Raw genomic sequence first — 19,606 nt, 5'->3', positions numbered from 1 at the left:
AGTAATCTTGTTACCAAAGTCTTTGACTTTGTTGACATATTTATAACAACCTGTCAATTCATAAAGGTTTTGATATTGTCTAGTTGCTGGATTTTTCATGCAGAACATACCCAGCCCTTTGATCCATGATTGGGAGGGGGCATATCAATACTGCTACATTAACCAGTGTCTTTCTGTTTCTTTTCTAGTTTGGGCCACACATGTTGAAGTCTACAGGAAAAATGAAGGCTTTAATTGAGAATGTTTCAACTTCCTAACAGACAACGAGCTGAGAAGGACTATCCTAGTTCAGCTGTTGTTTGTTAGGGCTGCTTGGCTGGTAGAAATCAACACTATTTGGTAAATACCTGCATTTAGTGTTCAGTGGTCTCCTTTTAAGTCTCATTAGAGGGTTAAGCTGTAACAAAAGCACTCTTAGGTTTGCTTTTAAGAGAAGGTCAGTTCTGAAGTTTTCTATAACGTGTATATTCTGACATAACATGTTTTTAATGTGTAGCCAGGATATTTAGGTTTCCAGTCTCGAAAATAAGTTAGATTTCAGAACAAAGGAACTTTGTAGATGTGAGTTTTAAATTCTTAACACTAATTTATCTGTACAGATGTTTTATGCGCATGTATTTAGACATAAAACAGTACCTGACATTTAGCAGAGGCAGTGATGAGGGTGCTGCTGGTGTCGTTCATTCTCAGCGATCGTTTCTGCGCAGCTGGCACAACCAAGTTGTTGGAGTGAAATGTTTGAGACTGTAGTATCTTCTTGCCTTGAACAGAACTTTCATTTTAGATTCTTCCTCACATTGTCTTGGAGGTGGGGTTTGAGTGGGAACTGGATAATGTTCGCTGCTGAAACTCCATGAAGGAACGTCAAGGATCGTGAAAGCTGTTCTCGTCTCAGTGCCACCCAGTGCTGAGGAAGGGAACGTAGTTTTCAAATAGTGAGGAATCAAATTATTGAATTAAATCGTTTTTAAGTAAAAACCAGAATGTACCATCTTTTTTTCTTTCACAAAATGACTTGTTACTAAGTTAATACTTCTGGAAATGTCAGCATAATGGAGTTTAAAAATTTTTAATATTGGCAAAAACTTTAGCTTTATAGCGAAACACTGAATAGGCGAAAAAATTTCCTGTGAGCTGCTTATCATTGGTCAGAATGCTGTTCTGTTGCATTACATTGTGCAACATAAACTAGTGCTACTAGGAGTGGAGAGCTGCCTTTCTCATCCAGGGCTTCTAAGGAATTGTGACAAGTGATCATTTTTAAATGCTTCATAAGTCTTCATGATTTTCTATATTTCTGCTAAACTCAGTTATAGTTAGTCAGACTACCATGAAAACATATTTGGATTTACTATTTAAATCTAGTGGGGGCAGGGGGAAGTTGTACTTCCTGGGGGGTGGGATTCAGAGGTGGGAAGAACAGGCATTCACTGTTAGGTTACTGAAAATATGTGCAGTGTTCTAAATAACAGCAGATACTAGTTGAAGTTAATGTACATGGTTTGGTTATTCATGTAAAATTTGAACTGTGGCTTATTTTACACGTTGTCAATGCACATTGTTTCTCACTGTTTTATATGGTTTAAAAATTCTGCCTTTAAAAGAAATCCAGAAAACTCCCCTGATAGACATACCTTGACCACCTAAGAAATTCATATTTGTATCAGTATTGAATTTGGGCCAGTGCTCCAAGATAAGGAAGGTAACTGTTTTGAAATAAAGCAAACTTTTATCTTCCTCGGACCGTAACACCTATAAATATGCTTGCTTTTTCTTCACAATAGGTAAGATTCTTTTGATTCTACATGAAGCTGCTTTAGAATAATCTGCTTTCTGCATTTTTCAAGTGGAAATATATTCCTTATAATACATCACCTCTCACTCACTCATCTCTCAAAGAGGTTTCAGCATCAAGAGAGAAAGGCAGTCACGTGAGGGAGCTTCCCCGGGGCTCTCAAGCCTACACAACCCACCCCGGGGACAGAGTGCTGGATGCTGCTGGCCCCTCTTCCCCCGCACCCTCGCGTTCGCCTTCTGGCAACCCCAGCAGCACAATCCCTGAAGTGGAAGAGCTTCAAAATGATTAAGCTCTACTTTATAGCTGAGGCTCAAAAAATTAAGTAACTGGTACAACGTTTTGCCTGCTGTGACTGACTAGTCTGGGGCTCTCTACACAGCCGGCCCTGGAGAGCTCGGCAGGGGCTGGGGCACGGCCCCCCCCCACCCGGGGGGAAGTCGCGGACGGCGCTCTCGGCTTCAACAACAGAAGCGCTGACAGCTGGCTCGCCCGAGGGCGGGAAGCCGCACCGGTTTCGGGTAGTCCAGGACTCAAACCTTAGTTTCTTCGATTGCGCATATTATGATCTCTGATCAACACAAACTTTTTCCCACTTACAGATCTGTAAAATGAAAACACGGTACTATGTTCACTGAAAAAAGTCCACGTGTAAGTGGACCCACGCAGTTCAAACCCGTGTTGTTCAAGGGCCAACCGTACACACGAAGAGCACCGGACCTGGAGTTCCACGAGATCCATGTATATGATCCTGGCCAAGTCACACCTCTGTTTTTAAAATGGGAATAATGTTCAGCTCAAAAAATTGTTGAGGATTAAAAAATGACTGAACATTTTCTATGAGTGGTATATAGAGTGCTAAGGAAGTTATGACTTACACTGTTTCACATGAGGGCACTAGTTCTCAGTGGACTGATTTCTCCCAGGAGACGTGGTCCCTGGCACCCGGAAAAGGTGTCATCTGTGCACAGGGCTGGGGTGGAGCAGCGGGTCTCACAGGCTTTCGTTCTGGTTGTCCTCCCAGTCACAGGCCCTTCTGTCCTCCTGCTGCATTAAGAATTCCGGTGAGTCTGTGTCTTAGTGGTGAAGGAAGACAATATGAGGGAGCCACCACTAGAAACAAGAGTTTGGGGAAATCATCCTCCAATAACCTCTGAAAACAGAAGTCCCCGCTGTGGGTCAGGTCTGGGAGAGAGAAGTTTAAACTTGCAGGCGTTACCCAGTAACAGCAGCTCTGGGGTTGTCAGGCAGAATGAGGCACCTGGTCTTATGACCATATCGTTCTCACTGTCACAATACTTGCCGTGAGCCTTCCGCCATTCCTAACTCCTCTGCCCCTCCTCATCCCGGAGCATCAGCGTTCTTCTGAGCTACCCCCGAACCTGCTTCCTAACATGGTTAGTTCTCCCTTGCAAACCTTGCAAGCTAGTTCTTCACTGGCACTAGTGCGATCACCTGAGGTCAGACAGCATGAGGAAAACAGCATAACCGAGGAAGGATCTGGAAATCTTGTATATTCTCCTCTGAGACTGTTGTCCTCAGTCCACTTCATGGGGCTGGAAGCCTTAATGTCCCTCTAGCTTCTCACCCTCCTCTCTGGTAGACGCTCCAGCCTCTTCTAAAGGTCACAGAGAGGGAGCCTTCCGTAAGCTTGGAGTGTAACCCAAGCAACTCAGACGCGCTCAGGAAGGTAAATGGAAGAGGATCCAAACAGTGCCTCACCCTCCATCCAGGGAGCCATGGCTGTTCCAGGGCTGTCCAGCCCCTCAGACCTGCTCTCCTAGCTGGAAAAGCCTTACTTTGGGGACAAAGACTTCATGACAGTATTTCTACCACAGCTGTGAGCAGCAGCCTTCTGCTCCTGATGTCTCGTCGCCGTCCCTCTTCATTAGTCAGTCACCCTGGTCATCAAAGGACGAGAAAAGATGAGGCGGAGGCATGGGGGGAGGGGTTTCTGTAACGGCAGCTGTGCTAGCAGTGAGGGAGGGGACGCATATGAGACACCGGTCTGGGGGTCCGGTCGTCCAGGCTCTCTGCCCCCGTGGCTGCACCTCCGCCTTCCCTCTGCAAGGAGAACACCTGGTGATGCAGAGACTGGCCTGTGACCCGGGATGCAGCCTTGGTTAGCTGGTCCGATCAGATTCTCCCTTGGGAATTTGAAGAGGAAACCCTGAGAAGGGGGGCAGTTGGTATCTGGAGCTCAAATAAAGATGTCATGAGGTACAAGTGTCCACGGGCAGTTCATACAAAGCAGACTATGAAGAAATGAACAAGGCTGTTTTACAGGTTAGGAAGCCACGGAAAAGACTGGGTGACTGGCTTTACATGACGAAAGACCCAAACCCAACCCATCTAGCCACAAAGGCAACACTTTTAAAAACTACACCATCCTGGCCTTTCTAAGCAGACACTCCAAGGTAGAGAAGATTTGGGGAAAGGACCAGGAGTGTGGGAGAAAGAAGCAGACGCAGCAAAAAGCAACATCTCAGGATGCTCAGACCCCAGGTTCTGCTCCTCCAGCCTTCACAAGGGCTTGTCTGTTATGAACACAAATCTTCAAGATAAAGTCCCCAGTTAACATGCACTTATCTGAGTGAGCCTCTGCTCCCTGTCATGGAAAAAGCTAATCCCTATCTTGTGATGATTCTTAGACGGAAATTCAAAAGTCCTGTTTTCTGCAGATGTTCACCTAGGATCTTAAAACACATCCCTTTATGATACTTTCTTCAAAAAAGTTTACATATAGAACTTTTACAAATTTCAGCTAAGCTATAACATGGGGGGATACCATGCAGCCAGCCTCCTGGTTCTTCACAGGACATGGCTCAACAGTAAAGAAACACTTCAAATGTATGCTGAAAAAGCTCAATGTATATCTCAAAGGTAAATGTAATATAAGATGAACTGTGTTAACAAGACTGCTGATGGTACCAGTGGAGAGTGTCAACAGTGTGCTCCAGTTTTACGTTACAGCTAGAAAGACTCTAATATTAAACACACGGGTTTCAGGATGACTTAGAAAGTAGTAAAGGAGTAAAAGTAAAAAATGTGATTGTGATTGAGAAGTATTTTACATATTGAACATCTAAGACTTATATTTTAGAATCAAATTTGAAACCTAAATGATTTTTACCAGTCAAGGATATTAATAATAAGAGTCAAGAATTACTGGAAATGGTGTCATTTTCAACATGAACCCAACAAAATCATTCATTCTCAACAGCTCCCAACACTTTGCACTCATTTTGTACAATATAGAAACCTGCCATATTATATAACAAATGCTTTTCACACATCATCTTGTCACCCAAAGGTTTTGAGAACAGAGATCATGTTCTGCAATTATTTATACCTTCATTACATCCAGTGCAGTGCTCTGCCCATAACAGGAACTCAGATACTGGTACCACATGACTTCAGCACAGACAGACTGGTTTCAACATAATTTCCTATAATGGTAGACTGATAGCTAAAAAGGAAACAATACCAAGTTAATTTGTTCAACGTGTGTTGACGGCACGATTTACACCAGCCCTGTGTCGAGCACAGGAGACAAGATGAAGGAGAGCTGCGTGTCCCCATCAGCCCACCCCCAAGTAGTGGTCCCTCTTCCTGGAGACCACGACCCTTGGGGGCCTGCCAAAAGACAAATCCTTAGCAAACAAAGAATGGCTCAGGCTCAGTCTTGCAGATATCTGAACAACTGTGTGTTCCAAATGGATGCTGATTAATATGTGCATTTATTTAAAAACATTACTGAATGCATATCAGCTGTCGGTCACTGTCCCAGGCTGATTGGGAGGAGATTTAAACAAAAAATTTATACATTTTTAAAAAGAGTACGCATGAAAACACTGTAAACCTCTGATGTGAAGTTTTAGGAAAACTGAAAGCTTTAAGAGTCAAAGTTTTTTGGAAAAAGAGGCTGTTATAGGAACCTTCAAAGAATTACTAGCACCTCTAACTTGTACCTAAGGTACAAATATATTTCCCAGGTTTGCAAAGGACATAAAATAGTTACTTCTCCTGAACAAAGAGGATCGTTATAAACCATCACATTTACTGAGTACAAATACTGACCAGAAACCAGCTGTTTTAAGTGTTGTGTTGAGCTGAGGCTTACCAGGTTTTCTCTCCGAGGACCTCTGCCCTAGAGCAGAGGAGATGCCCCACCACTAAAGGTTGGCCCAGAGCCCTTGAGGGCTGCCACAATGCTCTACACTTCTTCGAAGTCTCCTATTTTATCTTAAAAATTCATGTGAATTTTGCATTCTGTTTCATAATGTTTAATTACTTATTTTAAATGTGATCTAAATGTACTGTTTCCTCAAATTTTTCTAGAAAATCAGTGTTCACGGAATATAGGTCCTATTTAAAAAGCAGGGCTGTAGACGGTAAGCCCTCATATATGTAACAAAACATAGCTTTCCAATGGGTTTATCACACCTGCAGGCAGGAAATGAGAGCAACATTTAGGTGTCTCCCCTTGAGAATGGAAATAAAAAATCAATCCTCTGAATATCAAACAGTGAAAAATGCAAGGGGTCAGAGAAGCAGCAAGCAGTCACACACCGGCAGACAGAGCCCGGGCAGGTTCACCTGAGACAGGCTGACAGTCTGGCATCTACTGGACGTGCCACACAGAAGCGGGCATGGAGGAGCAGATGCCGGCAGAGAACCTCCAGCATCGTCCTGGGAGCCCTGGTCCACAGGCACGAGTGTCGGCAGGAGCATCCCCGTAGGATGCGTGGGGCAGCTTGCTCCCCGAGCTCAGAATCCATGTTCGCCAAGTAACCGGCTGATCAGAATGTGGCTTCCCAAGATCTGCCTGAAGGGAGAGAATGATTGATGGTTATATTTCTCATTGTAAATTACACTAAAATAAACACCTTTAAAAAATATCATTTACCGTGAGCTTGGTTAACGTAAGTTTGCTGTGAGGTAGTTCCACCCTCCGTGTGCTGAGATTCTAGCGGGTTGGATCCTTATCAGATTCTGGACGCATGAGATCTGCCACGGTGATGCTGCCTCATGTAAGTGGCCAGTTAACCTTCCCCAGGTCACCGTCAGCTCTGCCACCATCAGACTTCTGTACCCAGCTGTCTAGCGTGGTGGCCACAAGCCCATGTGGAGACTGGGCCCTTGAAACGTGGCTAGTCCAAACTGAGATGCGCTGTAAGCCTAAAATACACGCCAGATCTGAAAGACACCGTAACAGAAAAAAGAAGGTAAAACATCTCCTAATTGTTTTTTATAATGACTATATATTGAAATGAGAAAATATTTTGGCTGTATTGGAATAAATGCTATTAAAATTAATTCCATCTGTTTCTTTTTCATTTTTCAAATGTGACTACTCAAAAATTGACAGTCACACAGGCTCACGTCATATCCTACTGGACATCCCTCTCCCATGCAAATAATGACTTTTTTAAAAAAAAAAATGAACAACTCTGTTTGAGTTCAAAGTTTGCACTCATCCTGTCTAATGAAATGGACTTGGGAAGATCCGGAGAGGCCCGGTGGTACCTTTCTTACACTGACAGTAATCAAGTATAATTAAGTGAGCCTTTCTCACTACTTGAGTTTTAAAAGGCCAACAAAACTAGTATCTTGGTACCTGCAAGAGGCGCTGGGGTTCCCAACTGTGGAATCCAGAGCTGACTTCCCTTGGGGATCAGTCAGGACTCTGCAGACTGCGCCTGGGCCTCAGCTCACTCCCCGTGAGGTGGAGATGACCCTGCAGGACCGTGCCTGCAACCGGCTCTGCCTGCACCCATGTCTGATGAGTGAATGCCAGAGCCAAGAAGCTAATTCCCTGATTTTCTAGTAATTTAGCATCATGAATTCCAAAAGATTGAGTTAGAAGGTAAATATCAAAGATGAAAATGTGAAAAGATAGGTTTTTATTCATCAAAAGTTAAACAGCAACAGGCACGTATTAAAATGAGTACGGCAAAGCCTCTGACAAAGGGCTTTACGCTCAAGCTTTCTCCCAAGAAAATGGCTGTTGCAACAAACTGTAAACATAATTAAGAAACAGTCTTTTACAGTAACAAGGGAAATACAATTGAACTAAAAGAAAGCACCAGTTTCTCTTACAACTAGATTACAGTTGTGCTTACTATACAGAAAACAATGTAAAACAAATTACAAAAGTGGAATGTTGTAAGTTTAAAATTAGTCCTTAGATTTTGTCCTATAAAACATCTGTTCACATCAAAAGGCCCGTCAAAGGGTAACGTTTCATCAAAGGGAGGGACAAGAAAACAATGCACTTTTTTCAAATCAAAACAAGAAGTTTGGTCACTTAGCTTTGTGCATAGTTTAAGGCAACTGGAGCGATCAGTCGCAGCGCACCTCCCTGCCCCTCCCCAAGTGTGGCTGCTCATTATGTCACATTCTAAAATAATAAATAAAAGCGGACGTTTCCAATCCCTCCCACGTGGATAAATAGGACACATGCACAGTCACACATGCACGAGCGTGCCCGCAAACACACATCCGCACACACACACCACGCCTCTCACTCACTGCAGCGAGAGGGGACTCTAGTACCCTTGCTCTGAAGGACACACGTGCCCATCCCACTTTATTTCATATTGGCAAATACCCTGAGCTGATTATGGTGTTTTAAACATTCCACCTTTTTCTTGCATGTGCAGGTCAAGTGTACAGTAGTGAAAACAACATGCAATGTCTTCACTGCAGAATCATAATACAGCTAGGACACTGGTGTTCCGCCCCGCCCTCCCCCAATTAAAATCTAAGTTAAAAAAATTGCATTGCCGAACAGCACTGGAGTGAAAGCTGGCGGTGCTCTAAGATAAATGCTCAGTTTCCAGTGCACAAAGTAAAACTGGAGCAAATGGGAGGCTTTGGTGGCATCCAAAGAAGAAAAGGCAAACCGGGGGAAGAGCTGCAGTTTAAGGTTTGATCTTTAAAATTCTTAGTGGTTCTTTCACAATCATGCTCCAAGGCAAATTTAGAACCAATATTTCAGAGTTGGTTTGTAAACATCGAGTCTTGCCAGAGGTGGCAGAGGCTGGGCACTTCACAGTTCCATTTTGTCCGAGAGAACTTAGTGGAAGCTACAGACACACACTGTTGCGTCAGACTGGTTAACTCCAAGAGACTCTGCTGAAGGCTTCAGTTCAAGTTTCACGGCGCTCCGAGGGGCGTGGGGCTCAGCACAATCCTCCTTCGGCCTTCCCTTCGCTTCGCGCCCGCCGGGCTTTGCATGTTCGAGGTTTCGCACAAAAGCCAAACGCATATTGCTGTATGTTCAGGTCGGGTGATTAAAAAGTGGGTTCAAATGATCCAACACAGGAAATCTTGGAAATAAATAATGCTGGCATCATTCACTTCCCTTGGCAGTCAAGGGTCAGCTCTCTCACCTCAAGACCCCATTCACATTTCTAAAAGCCTCCAGGAGGCAGTCTGTCTCACCGATCCTGGGGGTTATGATAACCGGTTTTCCTGAGGTAATAACTGTGCGTTCAGCTCCTCAAATGCAGCATCAGTGTCTTCACTGCTCGACTGTTCTCTCTGCAGTCCCTTCCAGCTGGCTTTATTCAGCCCCACGTGCCCGAGCATTGTCTGGGACAGCCTGGTATTGGAAAACCGGGCCCATTCTGTGAATAAAGGCTCCACTAGGTAAGTCATGAAACCTCGAGAAAATAAGAGAAAAAAGGTGTTAACCTACGTCCTGAAACCTTATCTTTAAAACATCTATATAGTGTTTACGCTCTTAAGTCCTATTCTTATTTCAGCCAACTCTCTGAAGAACGGGGCACAGCACAGTTGGAGGGCGGGGGGACAGGCCTGGACTGAAGGGCAGCTCCAGCTGGGGCACCGCTCTGTCCCCTCAGGGATGGTAATCTTCACACCTGTCAAGATCACAGGTGGCCATTTTAAGTAATTCAGAGAGGGGAGGGTATAGCTCAGTGGTAAAACACATGCTTAGCAGATACGAGGTCCTGGGTTCATTCAATCCCTAGTACCTCCATTAAAAGATAAATAAAGGCCTAATTTCCTATCCTCCCTCAAAAAAAAATTAACTCAGAATTTATAAAGCCAAACCTCATGACAAAAAGTATGTGTCTACAAAGAACAGAGGAGATTAAACCATTATTAAAGTGAACACCAAAGTGTACCAAGGTCCTACCTTATAGACAACTCATACAATCGTCTCCCTTAATTCACAGTCAGAAAGAGAAAATGAGTAAGTTCGGGACTGTCCGCATCTCTAGGTTATATAGCACGTTGTTCCCGACTCAGCACTACACAGGGTAAAAGCAGCACCGTAGGAAATACCTCAACAACCAAATCACATATATTAGGAGAAGCAAGTAAGACTATCTTCCTGCATGTTTGATCTGTTGCGGACAGAGGAAATGTACGTTCAAATTCTATCGCTCCTTGTTTAACAATTTTTAAATTTTCTTCATCTTTAAAACTTTTCTTCTCAGCAAAAGACCACGTGGCCCACAGACAAATATGGGTTCCGTTTAGCCAACAACAAAAAAATCTCACTGGAAGTAAAGCAGTTAGCAGCCACCACTTTTAATTAAAAAAGTCATATGAGGTCTGATGGTTGAATTTTTTCAAGTGTACAAATTACGGTATCTGCAGCAGTAGTTATGAGATTGGAAATAAGGCTTTCTTCCATCTCGTCCATTCCCTCCACACACGTTAACTGAGAACCTACTATGTGCCAGACACTGTTCGGTGGGGGGAGGGCAGGGATAAGCATGAACAGACAGATGAGATGTGCCCTCAACGAGTTATGTTCCGGTGAGGAGGAAGAGATAACACGGAAACACGTCATTACTGCAGTCAAAGAGCATCATGGCATTTTTGGGCAGCCATCCTCACACCTCTGTGTTAGGCTGATCCAGACACTCAGAGCCCTGTCTTTTCCAGGAGCCAGAGTTAAGTCATGAGCAGCTGGAGTTCTGGACCCAAAGGCAGAACTTTATCACAGGTTTCACGATTCATCTTACTTGATTCTCCCCTTGTTCCACCTGGTGAGAACTTCTGCATCCTGTCTCTAACATCCAACAAATTAGCTCTCACTTCTGGCTCTCTGTTACCTAAGATTCTTTTAGGTCTCAAGCACCTTGTAACAAAGAACAGGCCGGGGCCACAGACACCATCACACAGGCCCCAGTCAGAAGGGGGGACTCCTATTTATTTGCTGCTCAACCACTTGTGAATCCACTTAACTTTCTGTGAACTAAAATCAAATGAGAGTAAATTATAAGAGCCAAAAAAAAAAAAAAAGGAAAAACAAGGGCAAAATTTCTTAATTTAAAAATTAGAAACAAGCATTCATTTTAATACTCATATTTCAAATGTGTATCTCTTCTTGACAGAATTAAAATCAACAGGATTTTTTTCAACCAGTTACATCTGAGTATGCGTAGTTACCAATCTGGATGTTGGCAATAGACTCAGTCTGACGATCACAAAGTGGACTCACACCCAAATGATACTTTTTTTCTATATCTCCTAGAAATTAAAAAGAGAGAGAGAATTCTTAATGTGGAATATACCTATTAGTTAAATATACAATTAAAGTCTTCATCTTACTCATAAATTCCTTAGGGAAAAACGTAACATACCTAATGCTCATGAAAGGACGAAAGGCTTCTAAATTAGTTCTTTTTTAAATTTTAAGTTATTCACACACAGAAAAGGTTACCAAACTGACATCCTATTTTAAATGGCGAGGGTGGAAAACTTTCACTAGGTGTTACCCCAAGACTGTAACTCTGTCAGTATTTTAATTTCAAGCTTAGATTTCTAAAAGGAAATTGTATGGAATAAATATCCTTTCCTCTTGGCTTTAAATCACAAAATATGTCTTACCTGTTCACACGGCCATGGTCCCTGCACAAGACAAGAATGGAGCAAGGGCAGAAAACCCTATACAGCAAAATTTCCAACCTGGTCTACGTCTATTCATCAGTGCGTACACACACAGTTTGATTATTCCAAAAGAAAATTTTCAAAACAGATGCTCAATGTGTGTATTTGTATATTATTGGTTATATGTACATTTACTGTGAATTGTCACTAAAACTATCAAACACCTACTGCTGGACTCTGCAAATGTCTGAGTTATTTTATTCATATGATGCTAAAAAATGAACTGAACAGATTATCACCCAATACTGTAACTTGCCTTGATGGAAGAATTCCTCTGTTACTTTTTCACTCCACTGCTTGCTTAATTCCCAAGTCCGACATGGGTTACAAATATCAGCACATTTCAAAGCCATCTAACAAGCAAAACAGTGAAATTGTCTTAAGAAAAGTAAGTAAAATTTGAATTGTATTAAGTTTAAATACACTCTAACAGTGAGGAGAAGAACCCCTGAAAAAAGAAAATGTTGCGACAGGAAATTCATTGTCTTTTATACTGATTTTTATGATGCTCCTAGGTCTACCAATGATTTTTGCGGAAATACTGAAAGACTGCTAAAATCATTATATATATAACATTATTATACATGTTTGATAATTCCAGAGAGCCAAGCATAGGACTGGATTAACCAGAAAGTTACAAACAAATCATCCAATTCTCCCTCATTTTTCAGACGTGAGAATTTCCTAAAATAAAATGCTGTTTGTTGATTGGAACCCTCATTCTGCAAAAACTGTTTTTGTCAGAAATCCCAAGTATGGAAAATACAAAAGCAACAGTGCTTTTCCTAGGCAGAAGACTTGCCTTTTCGAAAGTTTTACTGATGGAAGGAAACATCACGGTTTCCCCCCAGATTTAACCACTCAGAAAACGACACAAGAATATTTCATTTTCATTCTAACAATCACATGATCCGCCTAAGAAATAGGACCTTTCTAAGCCCCATTTTACCTGTAAAACCAAATGCCTATGCCTGGCGTCTTCCAGGCGTAAGTCGCCTCTGTCCAGATGGGCCCTGAACAAGGACAGGTACTCGTTCTGGCGGCTGATGTCTGTGGCCAGTATCAGAGCGCCTATCTGAGCCTCCATCTGTTGCCTGGAGTTTAGAGAAACAGAAACAGAAATACAACACTTTCAAGTAAATAGTTACTTCTTGACTTTTCTTCCTTAATCTTAGGACTCAGAAATCTTTATAGGGCCTAAGATACTGTAATTGCCATTCAACCATTAACCTATCATAAAAGATGGATTTTAAAGAATGCATACGAAAAAACCCACTAAAATAATCAAAACTAAAACCAAGAGCGTTTGTAGGAAAAACTACTATGCAAACATTCCAAAAGGAATGCCTTTACTTTGCCAGCCAAGGTGAAATTATATGGCTGAAAAAGAAAGAAAAAAAGAAAGAAAGAAAAATCTATGAAAGATTGGTATGTTGTTTGAGAAAATTCTTTGCTGGGATGGGCTGAGGGTAAACAACTTTGGATTCTTTTTTGGATTCTTTTTTGGAGCCTGAGATCTGAGAGGCAGAAGAAAAGTTCTGATGGAGGAAGAACAGCCTGGCCAAAAACTATCTTCTGCAGACATTTTGATGATGTCTGATTAAATCCTGACAAAATTCCACCAAACAATTTGACAAAGTTTAGCTTCAACTATATTTTCAGGGTTAAATTCAAGAATCAATCAATTATCTGTATGACTATTCAAATTTTATGGAAGGGAAAAGGTAGCATGTTAATACAAGTAACAAATACATTATTATATTATTTTAAAAACTGTCTTAAGTCAAATAAGAGAAATTTTTTAAAGTCTTGCCTCTGTTTCAGTTGGCCACAGAAAATACTATCTCTGTATAATGATCAGTATAGAGCTGTCAATAACAGATTAAAAGGCTCGTAATATTGAATATTAAGTAAAATAAATTCTAAATAAGGAAAACACAGAAGAATGCTAGTATGTAGTATTCCTTATGTTGTTTTTATTTGCATTAAATCTGATAATTCAACAAGGGTTAATCATCAAATACAAAACATGATAAAAAGGGAACAAACAATTTAATCTGAAGCAAATAATTTAATCTTAGTCAAGAGAAAGAGAATTTATATAAACAAACACTGTGTGGGCTAAGCAATTTTTCTATTTATACTACAGTAAGAAATAACTTTACTTACCAGAAGTATTGTCATAACTCCAAATGGTATCCATGAATAAAGATTTAAAAAAATAAAAAATAAAGTCCAGCTTTTTTCTTACGGTCATTATAAAAAAACACTTCAGTTTTTTCTAGAGGTGTTTTAAATTGTGAAAGGGAAAAAGGAAAGGACGATGATATGATTTTTCCTTAAAAAGATTAGTACTTTCTGTTCTTTCTGTTCATTACTTTATCCTGTAACTCTGGAAGTGACTCCAGGACTATGCTATTGAGGATATAAAGTATTCTTTTTACTTTTTATCAGTTTTGAAAACTTCCTGAAACAGATTTTAACAATTCTATTTCTTATACAGAATGTTTGCTTTCTAGATGTAATTTACCTTTACATCTAGAACTTATGGTTTTAGTCAAATGAGCATGAAATGGAAATATGTAATACTATTTACATAAATAAGCAGTGAACTATGACTGAGCCGTTGTGTATTTGGAGTAGATTTTATACTATCCATGGAGTAATCTTTCATAAAATTTCACTAAAAAATACTATTGACTGTACTGTAAAATAGGTTTAAATAACCAAAATGTTGATATAAATTTGTAAAACAAAATAATTTACCCGTTAAATTGAATAAAATCCGAAAATTGTGGAACATCTGAATATAACATAATTTTTAAAAACTTTATAAAATTGTTTTGCTAATTTCATTTCTATAGTTTATAACTAATAAATTTTGTCTTAATCCAACCAACCTGCTTTCTAATGGCATATGTGAGAATAAACCGGATTCTCTCAATAATCCCACTGCAGATCTCCAGTGGTGATTTTCCAGTACTGAGGTATTCTACAAAAAAAGGACATATTTTGAGTTACTAAATGGTCTTTTTCTGAACATAAAGAATTATTTGTAAATAATATTAATCTGGTTAAAATTCTAACATTCATTGAGAATTTGTTTCCTACCTTCACTTCTTTAAAACATGAAAGATTTTCTAGAATGCAAGAACATTCGATCTGGATGATAATATTGTACTAACCTTGTATAAAGTTGCCAAGTAATGGTTTGTTTTAATAAGGAAAGGTTGATTAACACCTGGATGATCCAGATCATGAGTGGCAGCTGCAATTAAGCTGAGCAAGATGTCCCAAGGAGTTACAGAGTTGGCAAGCTACGGCAGGACAAAAAGAGTAACTGACGACAGACATTTCTGAAACAAATCTACTACCTCAATCGTAGCTCTCAGCCCCAAGTGAGAGTACTGACCACCTCCCCTCCTTCCGTGTTTCTCAGGGTGTTCACTTAGGTCACTGAGCACCTGCCAGGTGCTGGTCTCCTCGTCAAGCTGGGGGCAGACGATATGACAGTGTCCCTCCCATGGGGCACTGACGGATGCAGCTCCTCCTTACACTGTTGTTGGCCATTTTAAACAAGCTTAATTCAGATGACAGCTAAAGTATAAACCATCTTTTTGAGAAATAATAGCTATAAAACAACAGAGGTTTGAGGGGTTTTTTTTTAACAGAGGTTTTTGTTACTGTAGCTACTACCAAATAGAAAAGGTTTAAAGGAAATTTTTATTGTGGTGAGAATACTTAGGGTGAGATCTACCCCTTCAACAGATTTTTCAGAGTACAATACAATAGACCTATGTATTGTACACAGTTACAATGTGCCAATCTCTGGTGTACAGCACAATGTCCCAGTCATGCATATACATACATATATTTGTTTTCATATTTTTTTCTTTACATTTTCTCGGTGACTTTATTTATTTTTGTTTATTTATTTATTTATTTTTTGCGGGGGAAGTAATTAGGTTTATTTTTTAGAGACGGTATGGGGGATTGAACCCAGGACCGTGTGCATGCTAAGCATGTGCTCTACCACTTGAGCTACACCCTCCCCCTAGATTTCAATTAAGAATCTAAATGCAAGGTTATTTCTGAGGTTCTAAATGTTTCAGGAAGCTACTGAGTAATGACACAGCAGGAGCCTCTGTGGAATTTGTAATAAAATCCCTTCCCAATGGGTGGACCATTCAGCACAACACACACAATGTATCCACAGCAGGAAAAGCCATCTTGTAAACTTGCCATTATTCTTTACTCTCAGTAATTATTTACTAATTTTACTTGATACAATAAAATAATCACAATAAATAAGGTTGTTAGCTGACTGAAAATTTCCATGATAAAAAAATAACCGCCTTGAGTATATCACCTGCTTTTCATGAACCACCGCTCATGTTCTGGCCAACTTCCACTCATCTTTCAAGGCCCAACTCCATGGACACCCCTGCCCCACCTCCATTATCTGCCTCCAGCCCCTTCCCCAGCAGACGACTGAATTGTGCTCCTACAGCACTTTGCATGTCTTGCCACAATAACACTCCGCAGAGTGTCCCAACAGTCAGAGGTCTGAGCGTACGCCACCACTATAGGTACACTTACTTACAGATTATCATACTGAACGGACAGACATGGCACATGATAAAAGGAGAGTGAAAACTGAAAAATTTAAAAATATGAGATACAAATAAATTTAGATTCAAATTCTAATATATTCTCTCTATGCCAGAATGGATCTTTTCCCATCCTGTGTCAAGTCCATCTCAGTTTGGGAAAAAAAACAACAAAAACAAACAAACAAACAAAAACTACTGAGAGCCTGAATCCTCTAAAATACTGTAAACTGTTGGCAGACAGAGAAGGTAAATTATTTATTTTTGTATTACCTATAATCGGTATTATGGAGTTCAATGAATGAGAAGATAGTAAAGACAATAATTTGTTCTTTAGGATATGCAAAAGCACTTAAAAAAATAAGGTTTTTTTTTAAAGCACAGCTTACTTACAAGGTTCTGGGTGCATGCTGGGAGGGAAAGCCAGCTAACTAAACCACGTTGGCCAGTTGACGCCAACTCCGAGAATATAGCCACATGGCTGCCACGTTTCTGATGTTTCAAGAGATTGTGGAATATGTGAAAACACCCCAATTAATAAAGTATATAATTTCATGACTTAAAAAAAATCAGCTATGGTGGCGTTATTTATATGCAGTAATAAAATGCATATATTTATGTGTATATTTTTGACAAATGTATACTCCCAAACACCCCAATTTTTAAATTAAGCTTTAAAAAACTCTAGGCCAAGCCTGAAGTGCCTGTTTGAGAGTCTTGTGGGAGAAACTGGTACCTAATCACCATCCAGCCAGGCAAATGGATTGACTGATGGAGGAAAACACTGAATTCTCTGGGGCACAGAGGAGGGTCTGTGAAGGATTCGCCCTTTGCCTCACACTGTCCGCGCACAACGAGAAGGAGCTGGGGTGTGTGCAGGCACTGGGCAGGACGGCGGGGCCGAGAGTGTGCAGGGATGAACGTGGACACAGACGCTATCTTATGCAGCTCTGGCTGTACTAATTTTAAGCACCTTTTGCCCATATAGCTCTAATAATTCTTATTTTAAAGTTTTCATTAACATACTCAGTGAACTTATCCGTCAAAGCTTCAATTAAGGACATAGATAAAGTCACTCAGTCCTGAAACGCAAGCACCCCCTTCATCACTGAACTGCCCCTGTGGAGTTTAGCATCAGTGCCAATGTCTGGACGCAGCATGGGAGGGTCCACGGGTCCTGGCCACCCTTGGACTTCTCCACCTCTCTCTCCACAATGATCCCAATTCTCTGGCTGTGCACTTACAAATACAGACACATCTGGTAACCTGATCCAGCTACGTCCTCTTCTCGTGAAGGACGCTTCTGATTTTGAGTCTGACTAAATCACCAGCTCAAGGGAAAGTGTCTGCAATTAAATCAAAGGAATCTCAGGATTTTCACCCACTGTGAACGTCAAGTCCTTACCTTAGGTTCCTTTAAGTAACAGTGCATGGCCTGAGTAACATCTGCAGCGTGGACGGCATTGTGGTAAGGGTTCTGACTGTGGTAATCCTCTTGAATCATAACTGCATCAAAGAAAAAAAGACCCCAAATTCAACTGCAAACAGGAGGCATGTACAAGTACAAAATCTGCAAGGCTTATGAGCCCTCCAGCTATGCCCCACATGTCATCAGCTAACCGTGCAGATTCAGAGACGACGGTCACTTCATAAGTCACATTTACCTAAAGCACCGATCCCGCTTTGACACCTAACTTGTTTGCAACTTTTTTAAAGAGAAAGTATTCGTGTCAAAATTATAATAATTATTATTTTCTCTTTTAAAATGATAATCACTGTGCCAAACTCCTTTGACTTTTTTAATTTAAAAAGAGTTTCTTAGTTTAATAAAAACAGTACAATTTATTCAACAGATATATACTGTGCCAGGTACTGTTCTGTGAACTAGAAATTCATCCGTGAACAAAATTCTACAATAACACAGACACCGGGGTATGGGGAGACAAGCTTCTGGATGCGCCGTCAGTGAGGTGGGTGTCGGATCTGACATCAGTTTCTCGGTGGTAGGCACGGCTCTTCTGTTATCCTGCCTCCTCTGCTCAGTGTCTGTTATGCCAGCATAAAAAAGCAGACGAGGACTAGGGGCAGAGTTGTCCCCGCCACCGTCAAACCTGTACTTGGGCCCCAATGGCTTAACATTCCATCCAGTGTCTCCAAGCAAAGTGAGCTGAGCCCAAGATGGTGAACTCACTGGTGAGAGGGAAAGAGTGTTAGAGTTCTGTGTTCACTTTGAGCCCATCCTTTAAAATAGCCTGAACACTGTGGTTAGTAACTATTTTTGTACGTGTTTTATTATCTAGATATTAGTGCAGTATTACAGGGACGTAATTTCTAAATAAATATGCATTGAAAGTTTCTCAAAAGTCCTAGGTAATAAATTTTCTTAGTTTGGTACTTAAGAGGAAAGAAAATATTATCTTCTTCCTTAAAAAATTAGAATTCCCACACTAATTTTTTTCTAACGTATTTATTTGGTGAAAGACTCCAATTTTGCTCCTAGCAGAGTGGGCCAAAGTAAATACCACTCTGCATATTAAAACATATTCAAATAATCTTTGAATTTACTGTCAAGAGATTTCTGGGATGAGAAAAATGGGAGATCTGAGTGTGATGGACCTGGTCATGTAAAGTTTTAGCTTCAAAACTCCAGGAGGGGACAGAAATGGGTCCTTTCTGTCAGGAAGCTGTGGCTGATCTAAGAGACTGACTGCAAAACGGTCCCAATTCTTGGCCAGGCCCCCCCACCCATGGCTTTGAGCCTTCAAAGCTTCCCCACCAAGAGGTGTGGTCCACCCCCATCTGACTGGCTCTGGCCACCAGCACGTGGTGGATGTGAAGGCGAGCCAGTGCTGAATCGGGCTCCAGAGGGCTGGGCACACCAGCTCTCTCCTACACACTGGACAACTCTTTTTGAACAAGCTTGCCTTGCTGTAAAATAAGTAATTTTTCTTTTCTTTTCTTTTCACGTGACTCTATTATGGTGCCAAGTTCTTCCTCTTCCTTCTAATGGGAGACCATGTAGAACAGAATCAGATCAGGCCCAGTGGCCCGGCTGAGGGCCCGGCCGAGGCCCCCCGCAGCTCACCTGGTGTCAAGGGAGGTATGCAGACAAGCTCAGCCAGACCAGAAGAGCCTCCACAGCCCCCCAGACTCGAGGCTAAATAAATGTGCGTTGCTTTAAGTTGCTAACTCTGGGCTGGTTAGTTTTAGAGCAATAGCTAACTGATATAAAACTAAAGAAAAGTTAAACAAGTTCTTGCATGAATCT

At 41.1% G+C, this 19,606-nt stretch overlaps 2 protein-coding genes and 1 long non-coding RNA gene across 8 annotated transcripts in view; 1 reads left to right on the top strand and 2 right to left on the bottom strand.

Moving 5' to 3' along the window:
* Window positions 1-2,630, top strand: part of MTFR1 (mitochondrial fission regulator 1) — a 34,039-nt gene extending 31,409 nt beyond the window's left edge. For 3 of the 5 annotated variants that reach the window (XM_006204689.4, XM_031692182.2, XM_072951897.1), the window contains one exon: window positions 189-1,749. In XM_006204689.4, coding sequence (XP_006204751.1) covers window positions 189-257 — 69 coding nt within the window. In that variant the 3' untranslated portion in view covers window positions 258-1,749. The other 2 variants (XR_012065463.1, XR_012065464.1) reach the window with 2 other exon arrangements.
* On the bottom strand, window positions 769-3,737 carry LOC140690256 (uncharacterized). The gene is made up of 4 exons (XR_012065465.1): window positions 3,518-3,737; window positions 3,251-3,413; window positions 2,674-2,842; window positions 769-907 (listed from the first exon to the last, which is right to left on the bottom strand). It is a non-coding gene; the product is annotated as an uncharacterized lncRNA (long non-coding RNA).
* Window positions 3,738-7,684: 3,947 nt separating this feature from the next.
* Window positions 7,685-19,606, bottom strand: part of PDE7A (phosphodiesterase 7A) — a 98,741-nt gene continuing 86,819 nt past the window's right edge. For both annotated transcript variants that reach the window (XM_072951895.1, XM_072951896.1), the window contains 7 exons: window positions 17,744-17,844; window positions 14,914-15,045; window positions 14,629-14,720; window positions 12,678-12,822; window positions 11,985-12,081; window positions 11,228-11,308; window positions 7,685-9,465 (listed from right to left, as the gene is read on the bottom strand). In XM_072951895.1, the coding sequence (XP_072807996.1) occupies window positions 9,257-9,465; window positions 11,228-11,308; window positions 11,985-12,081; window positions 12,678-12,822; window positions 14,629-14,720; window positions 14,914-15,045; window positions 17,744-17,844 (857 nt within the window). In that variant the 3' untranslated portion in view covers window positions 7,685-9,256. The remainder of the gene's footprint in view (window positions 9,466-11,227; window positions 11,309-11,984; window positions 12,082-12,677; window positions 12,823-14,628; window positions 14,721-14,913; window positions 15,046-17,743; window positions 17,845-19,606) is intronic.

Source organism: Vicugna pacos, chromosome 29, assembly GCF_048564905.1.
Source record: "Vicugna pacos chromosome 29, VicPac4, whole genome shotgun sequence".
Classification (NCBI taxonomy): domain Eukaryota; kingdom Metazoa; phylum Chordata; class Mammalia; order Artiodactyla; family Camelidae; genus Vicugna; species Vicugna pacos.
This window is presented reverse-complemented; position numbering and strand designations above follow the sequence as displayed.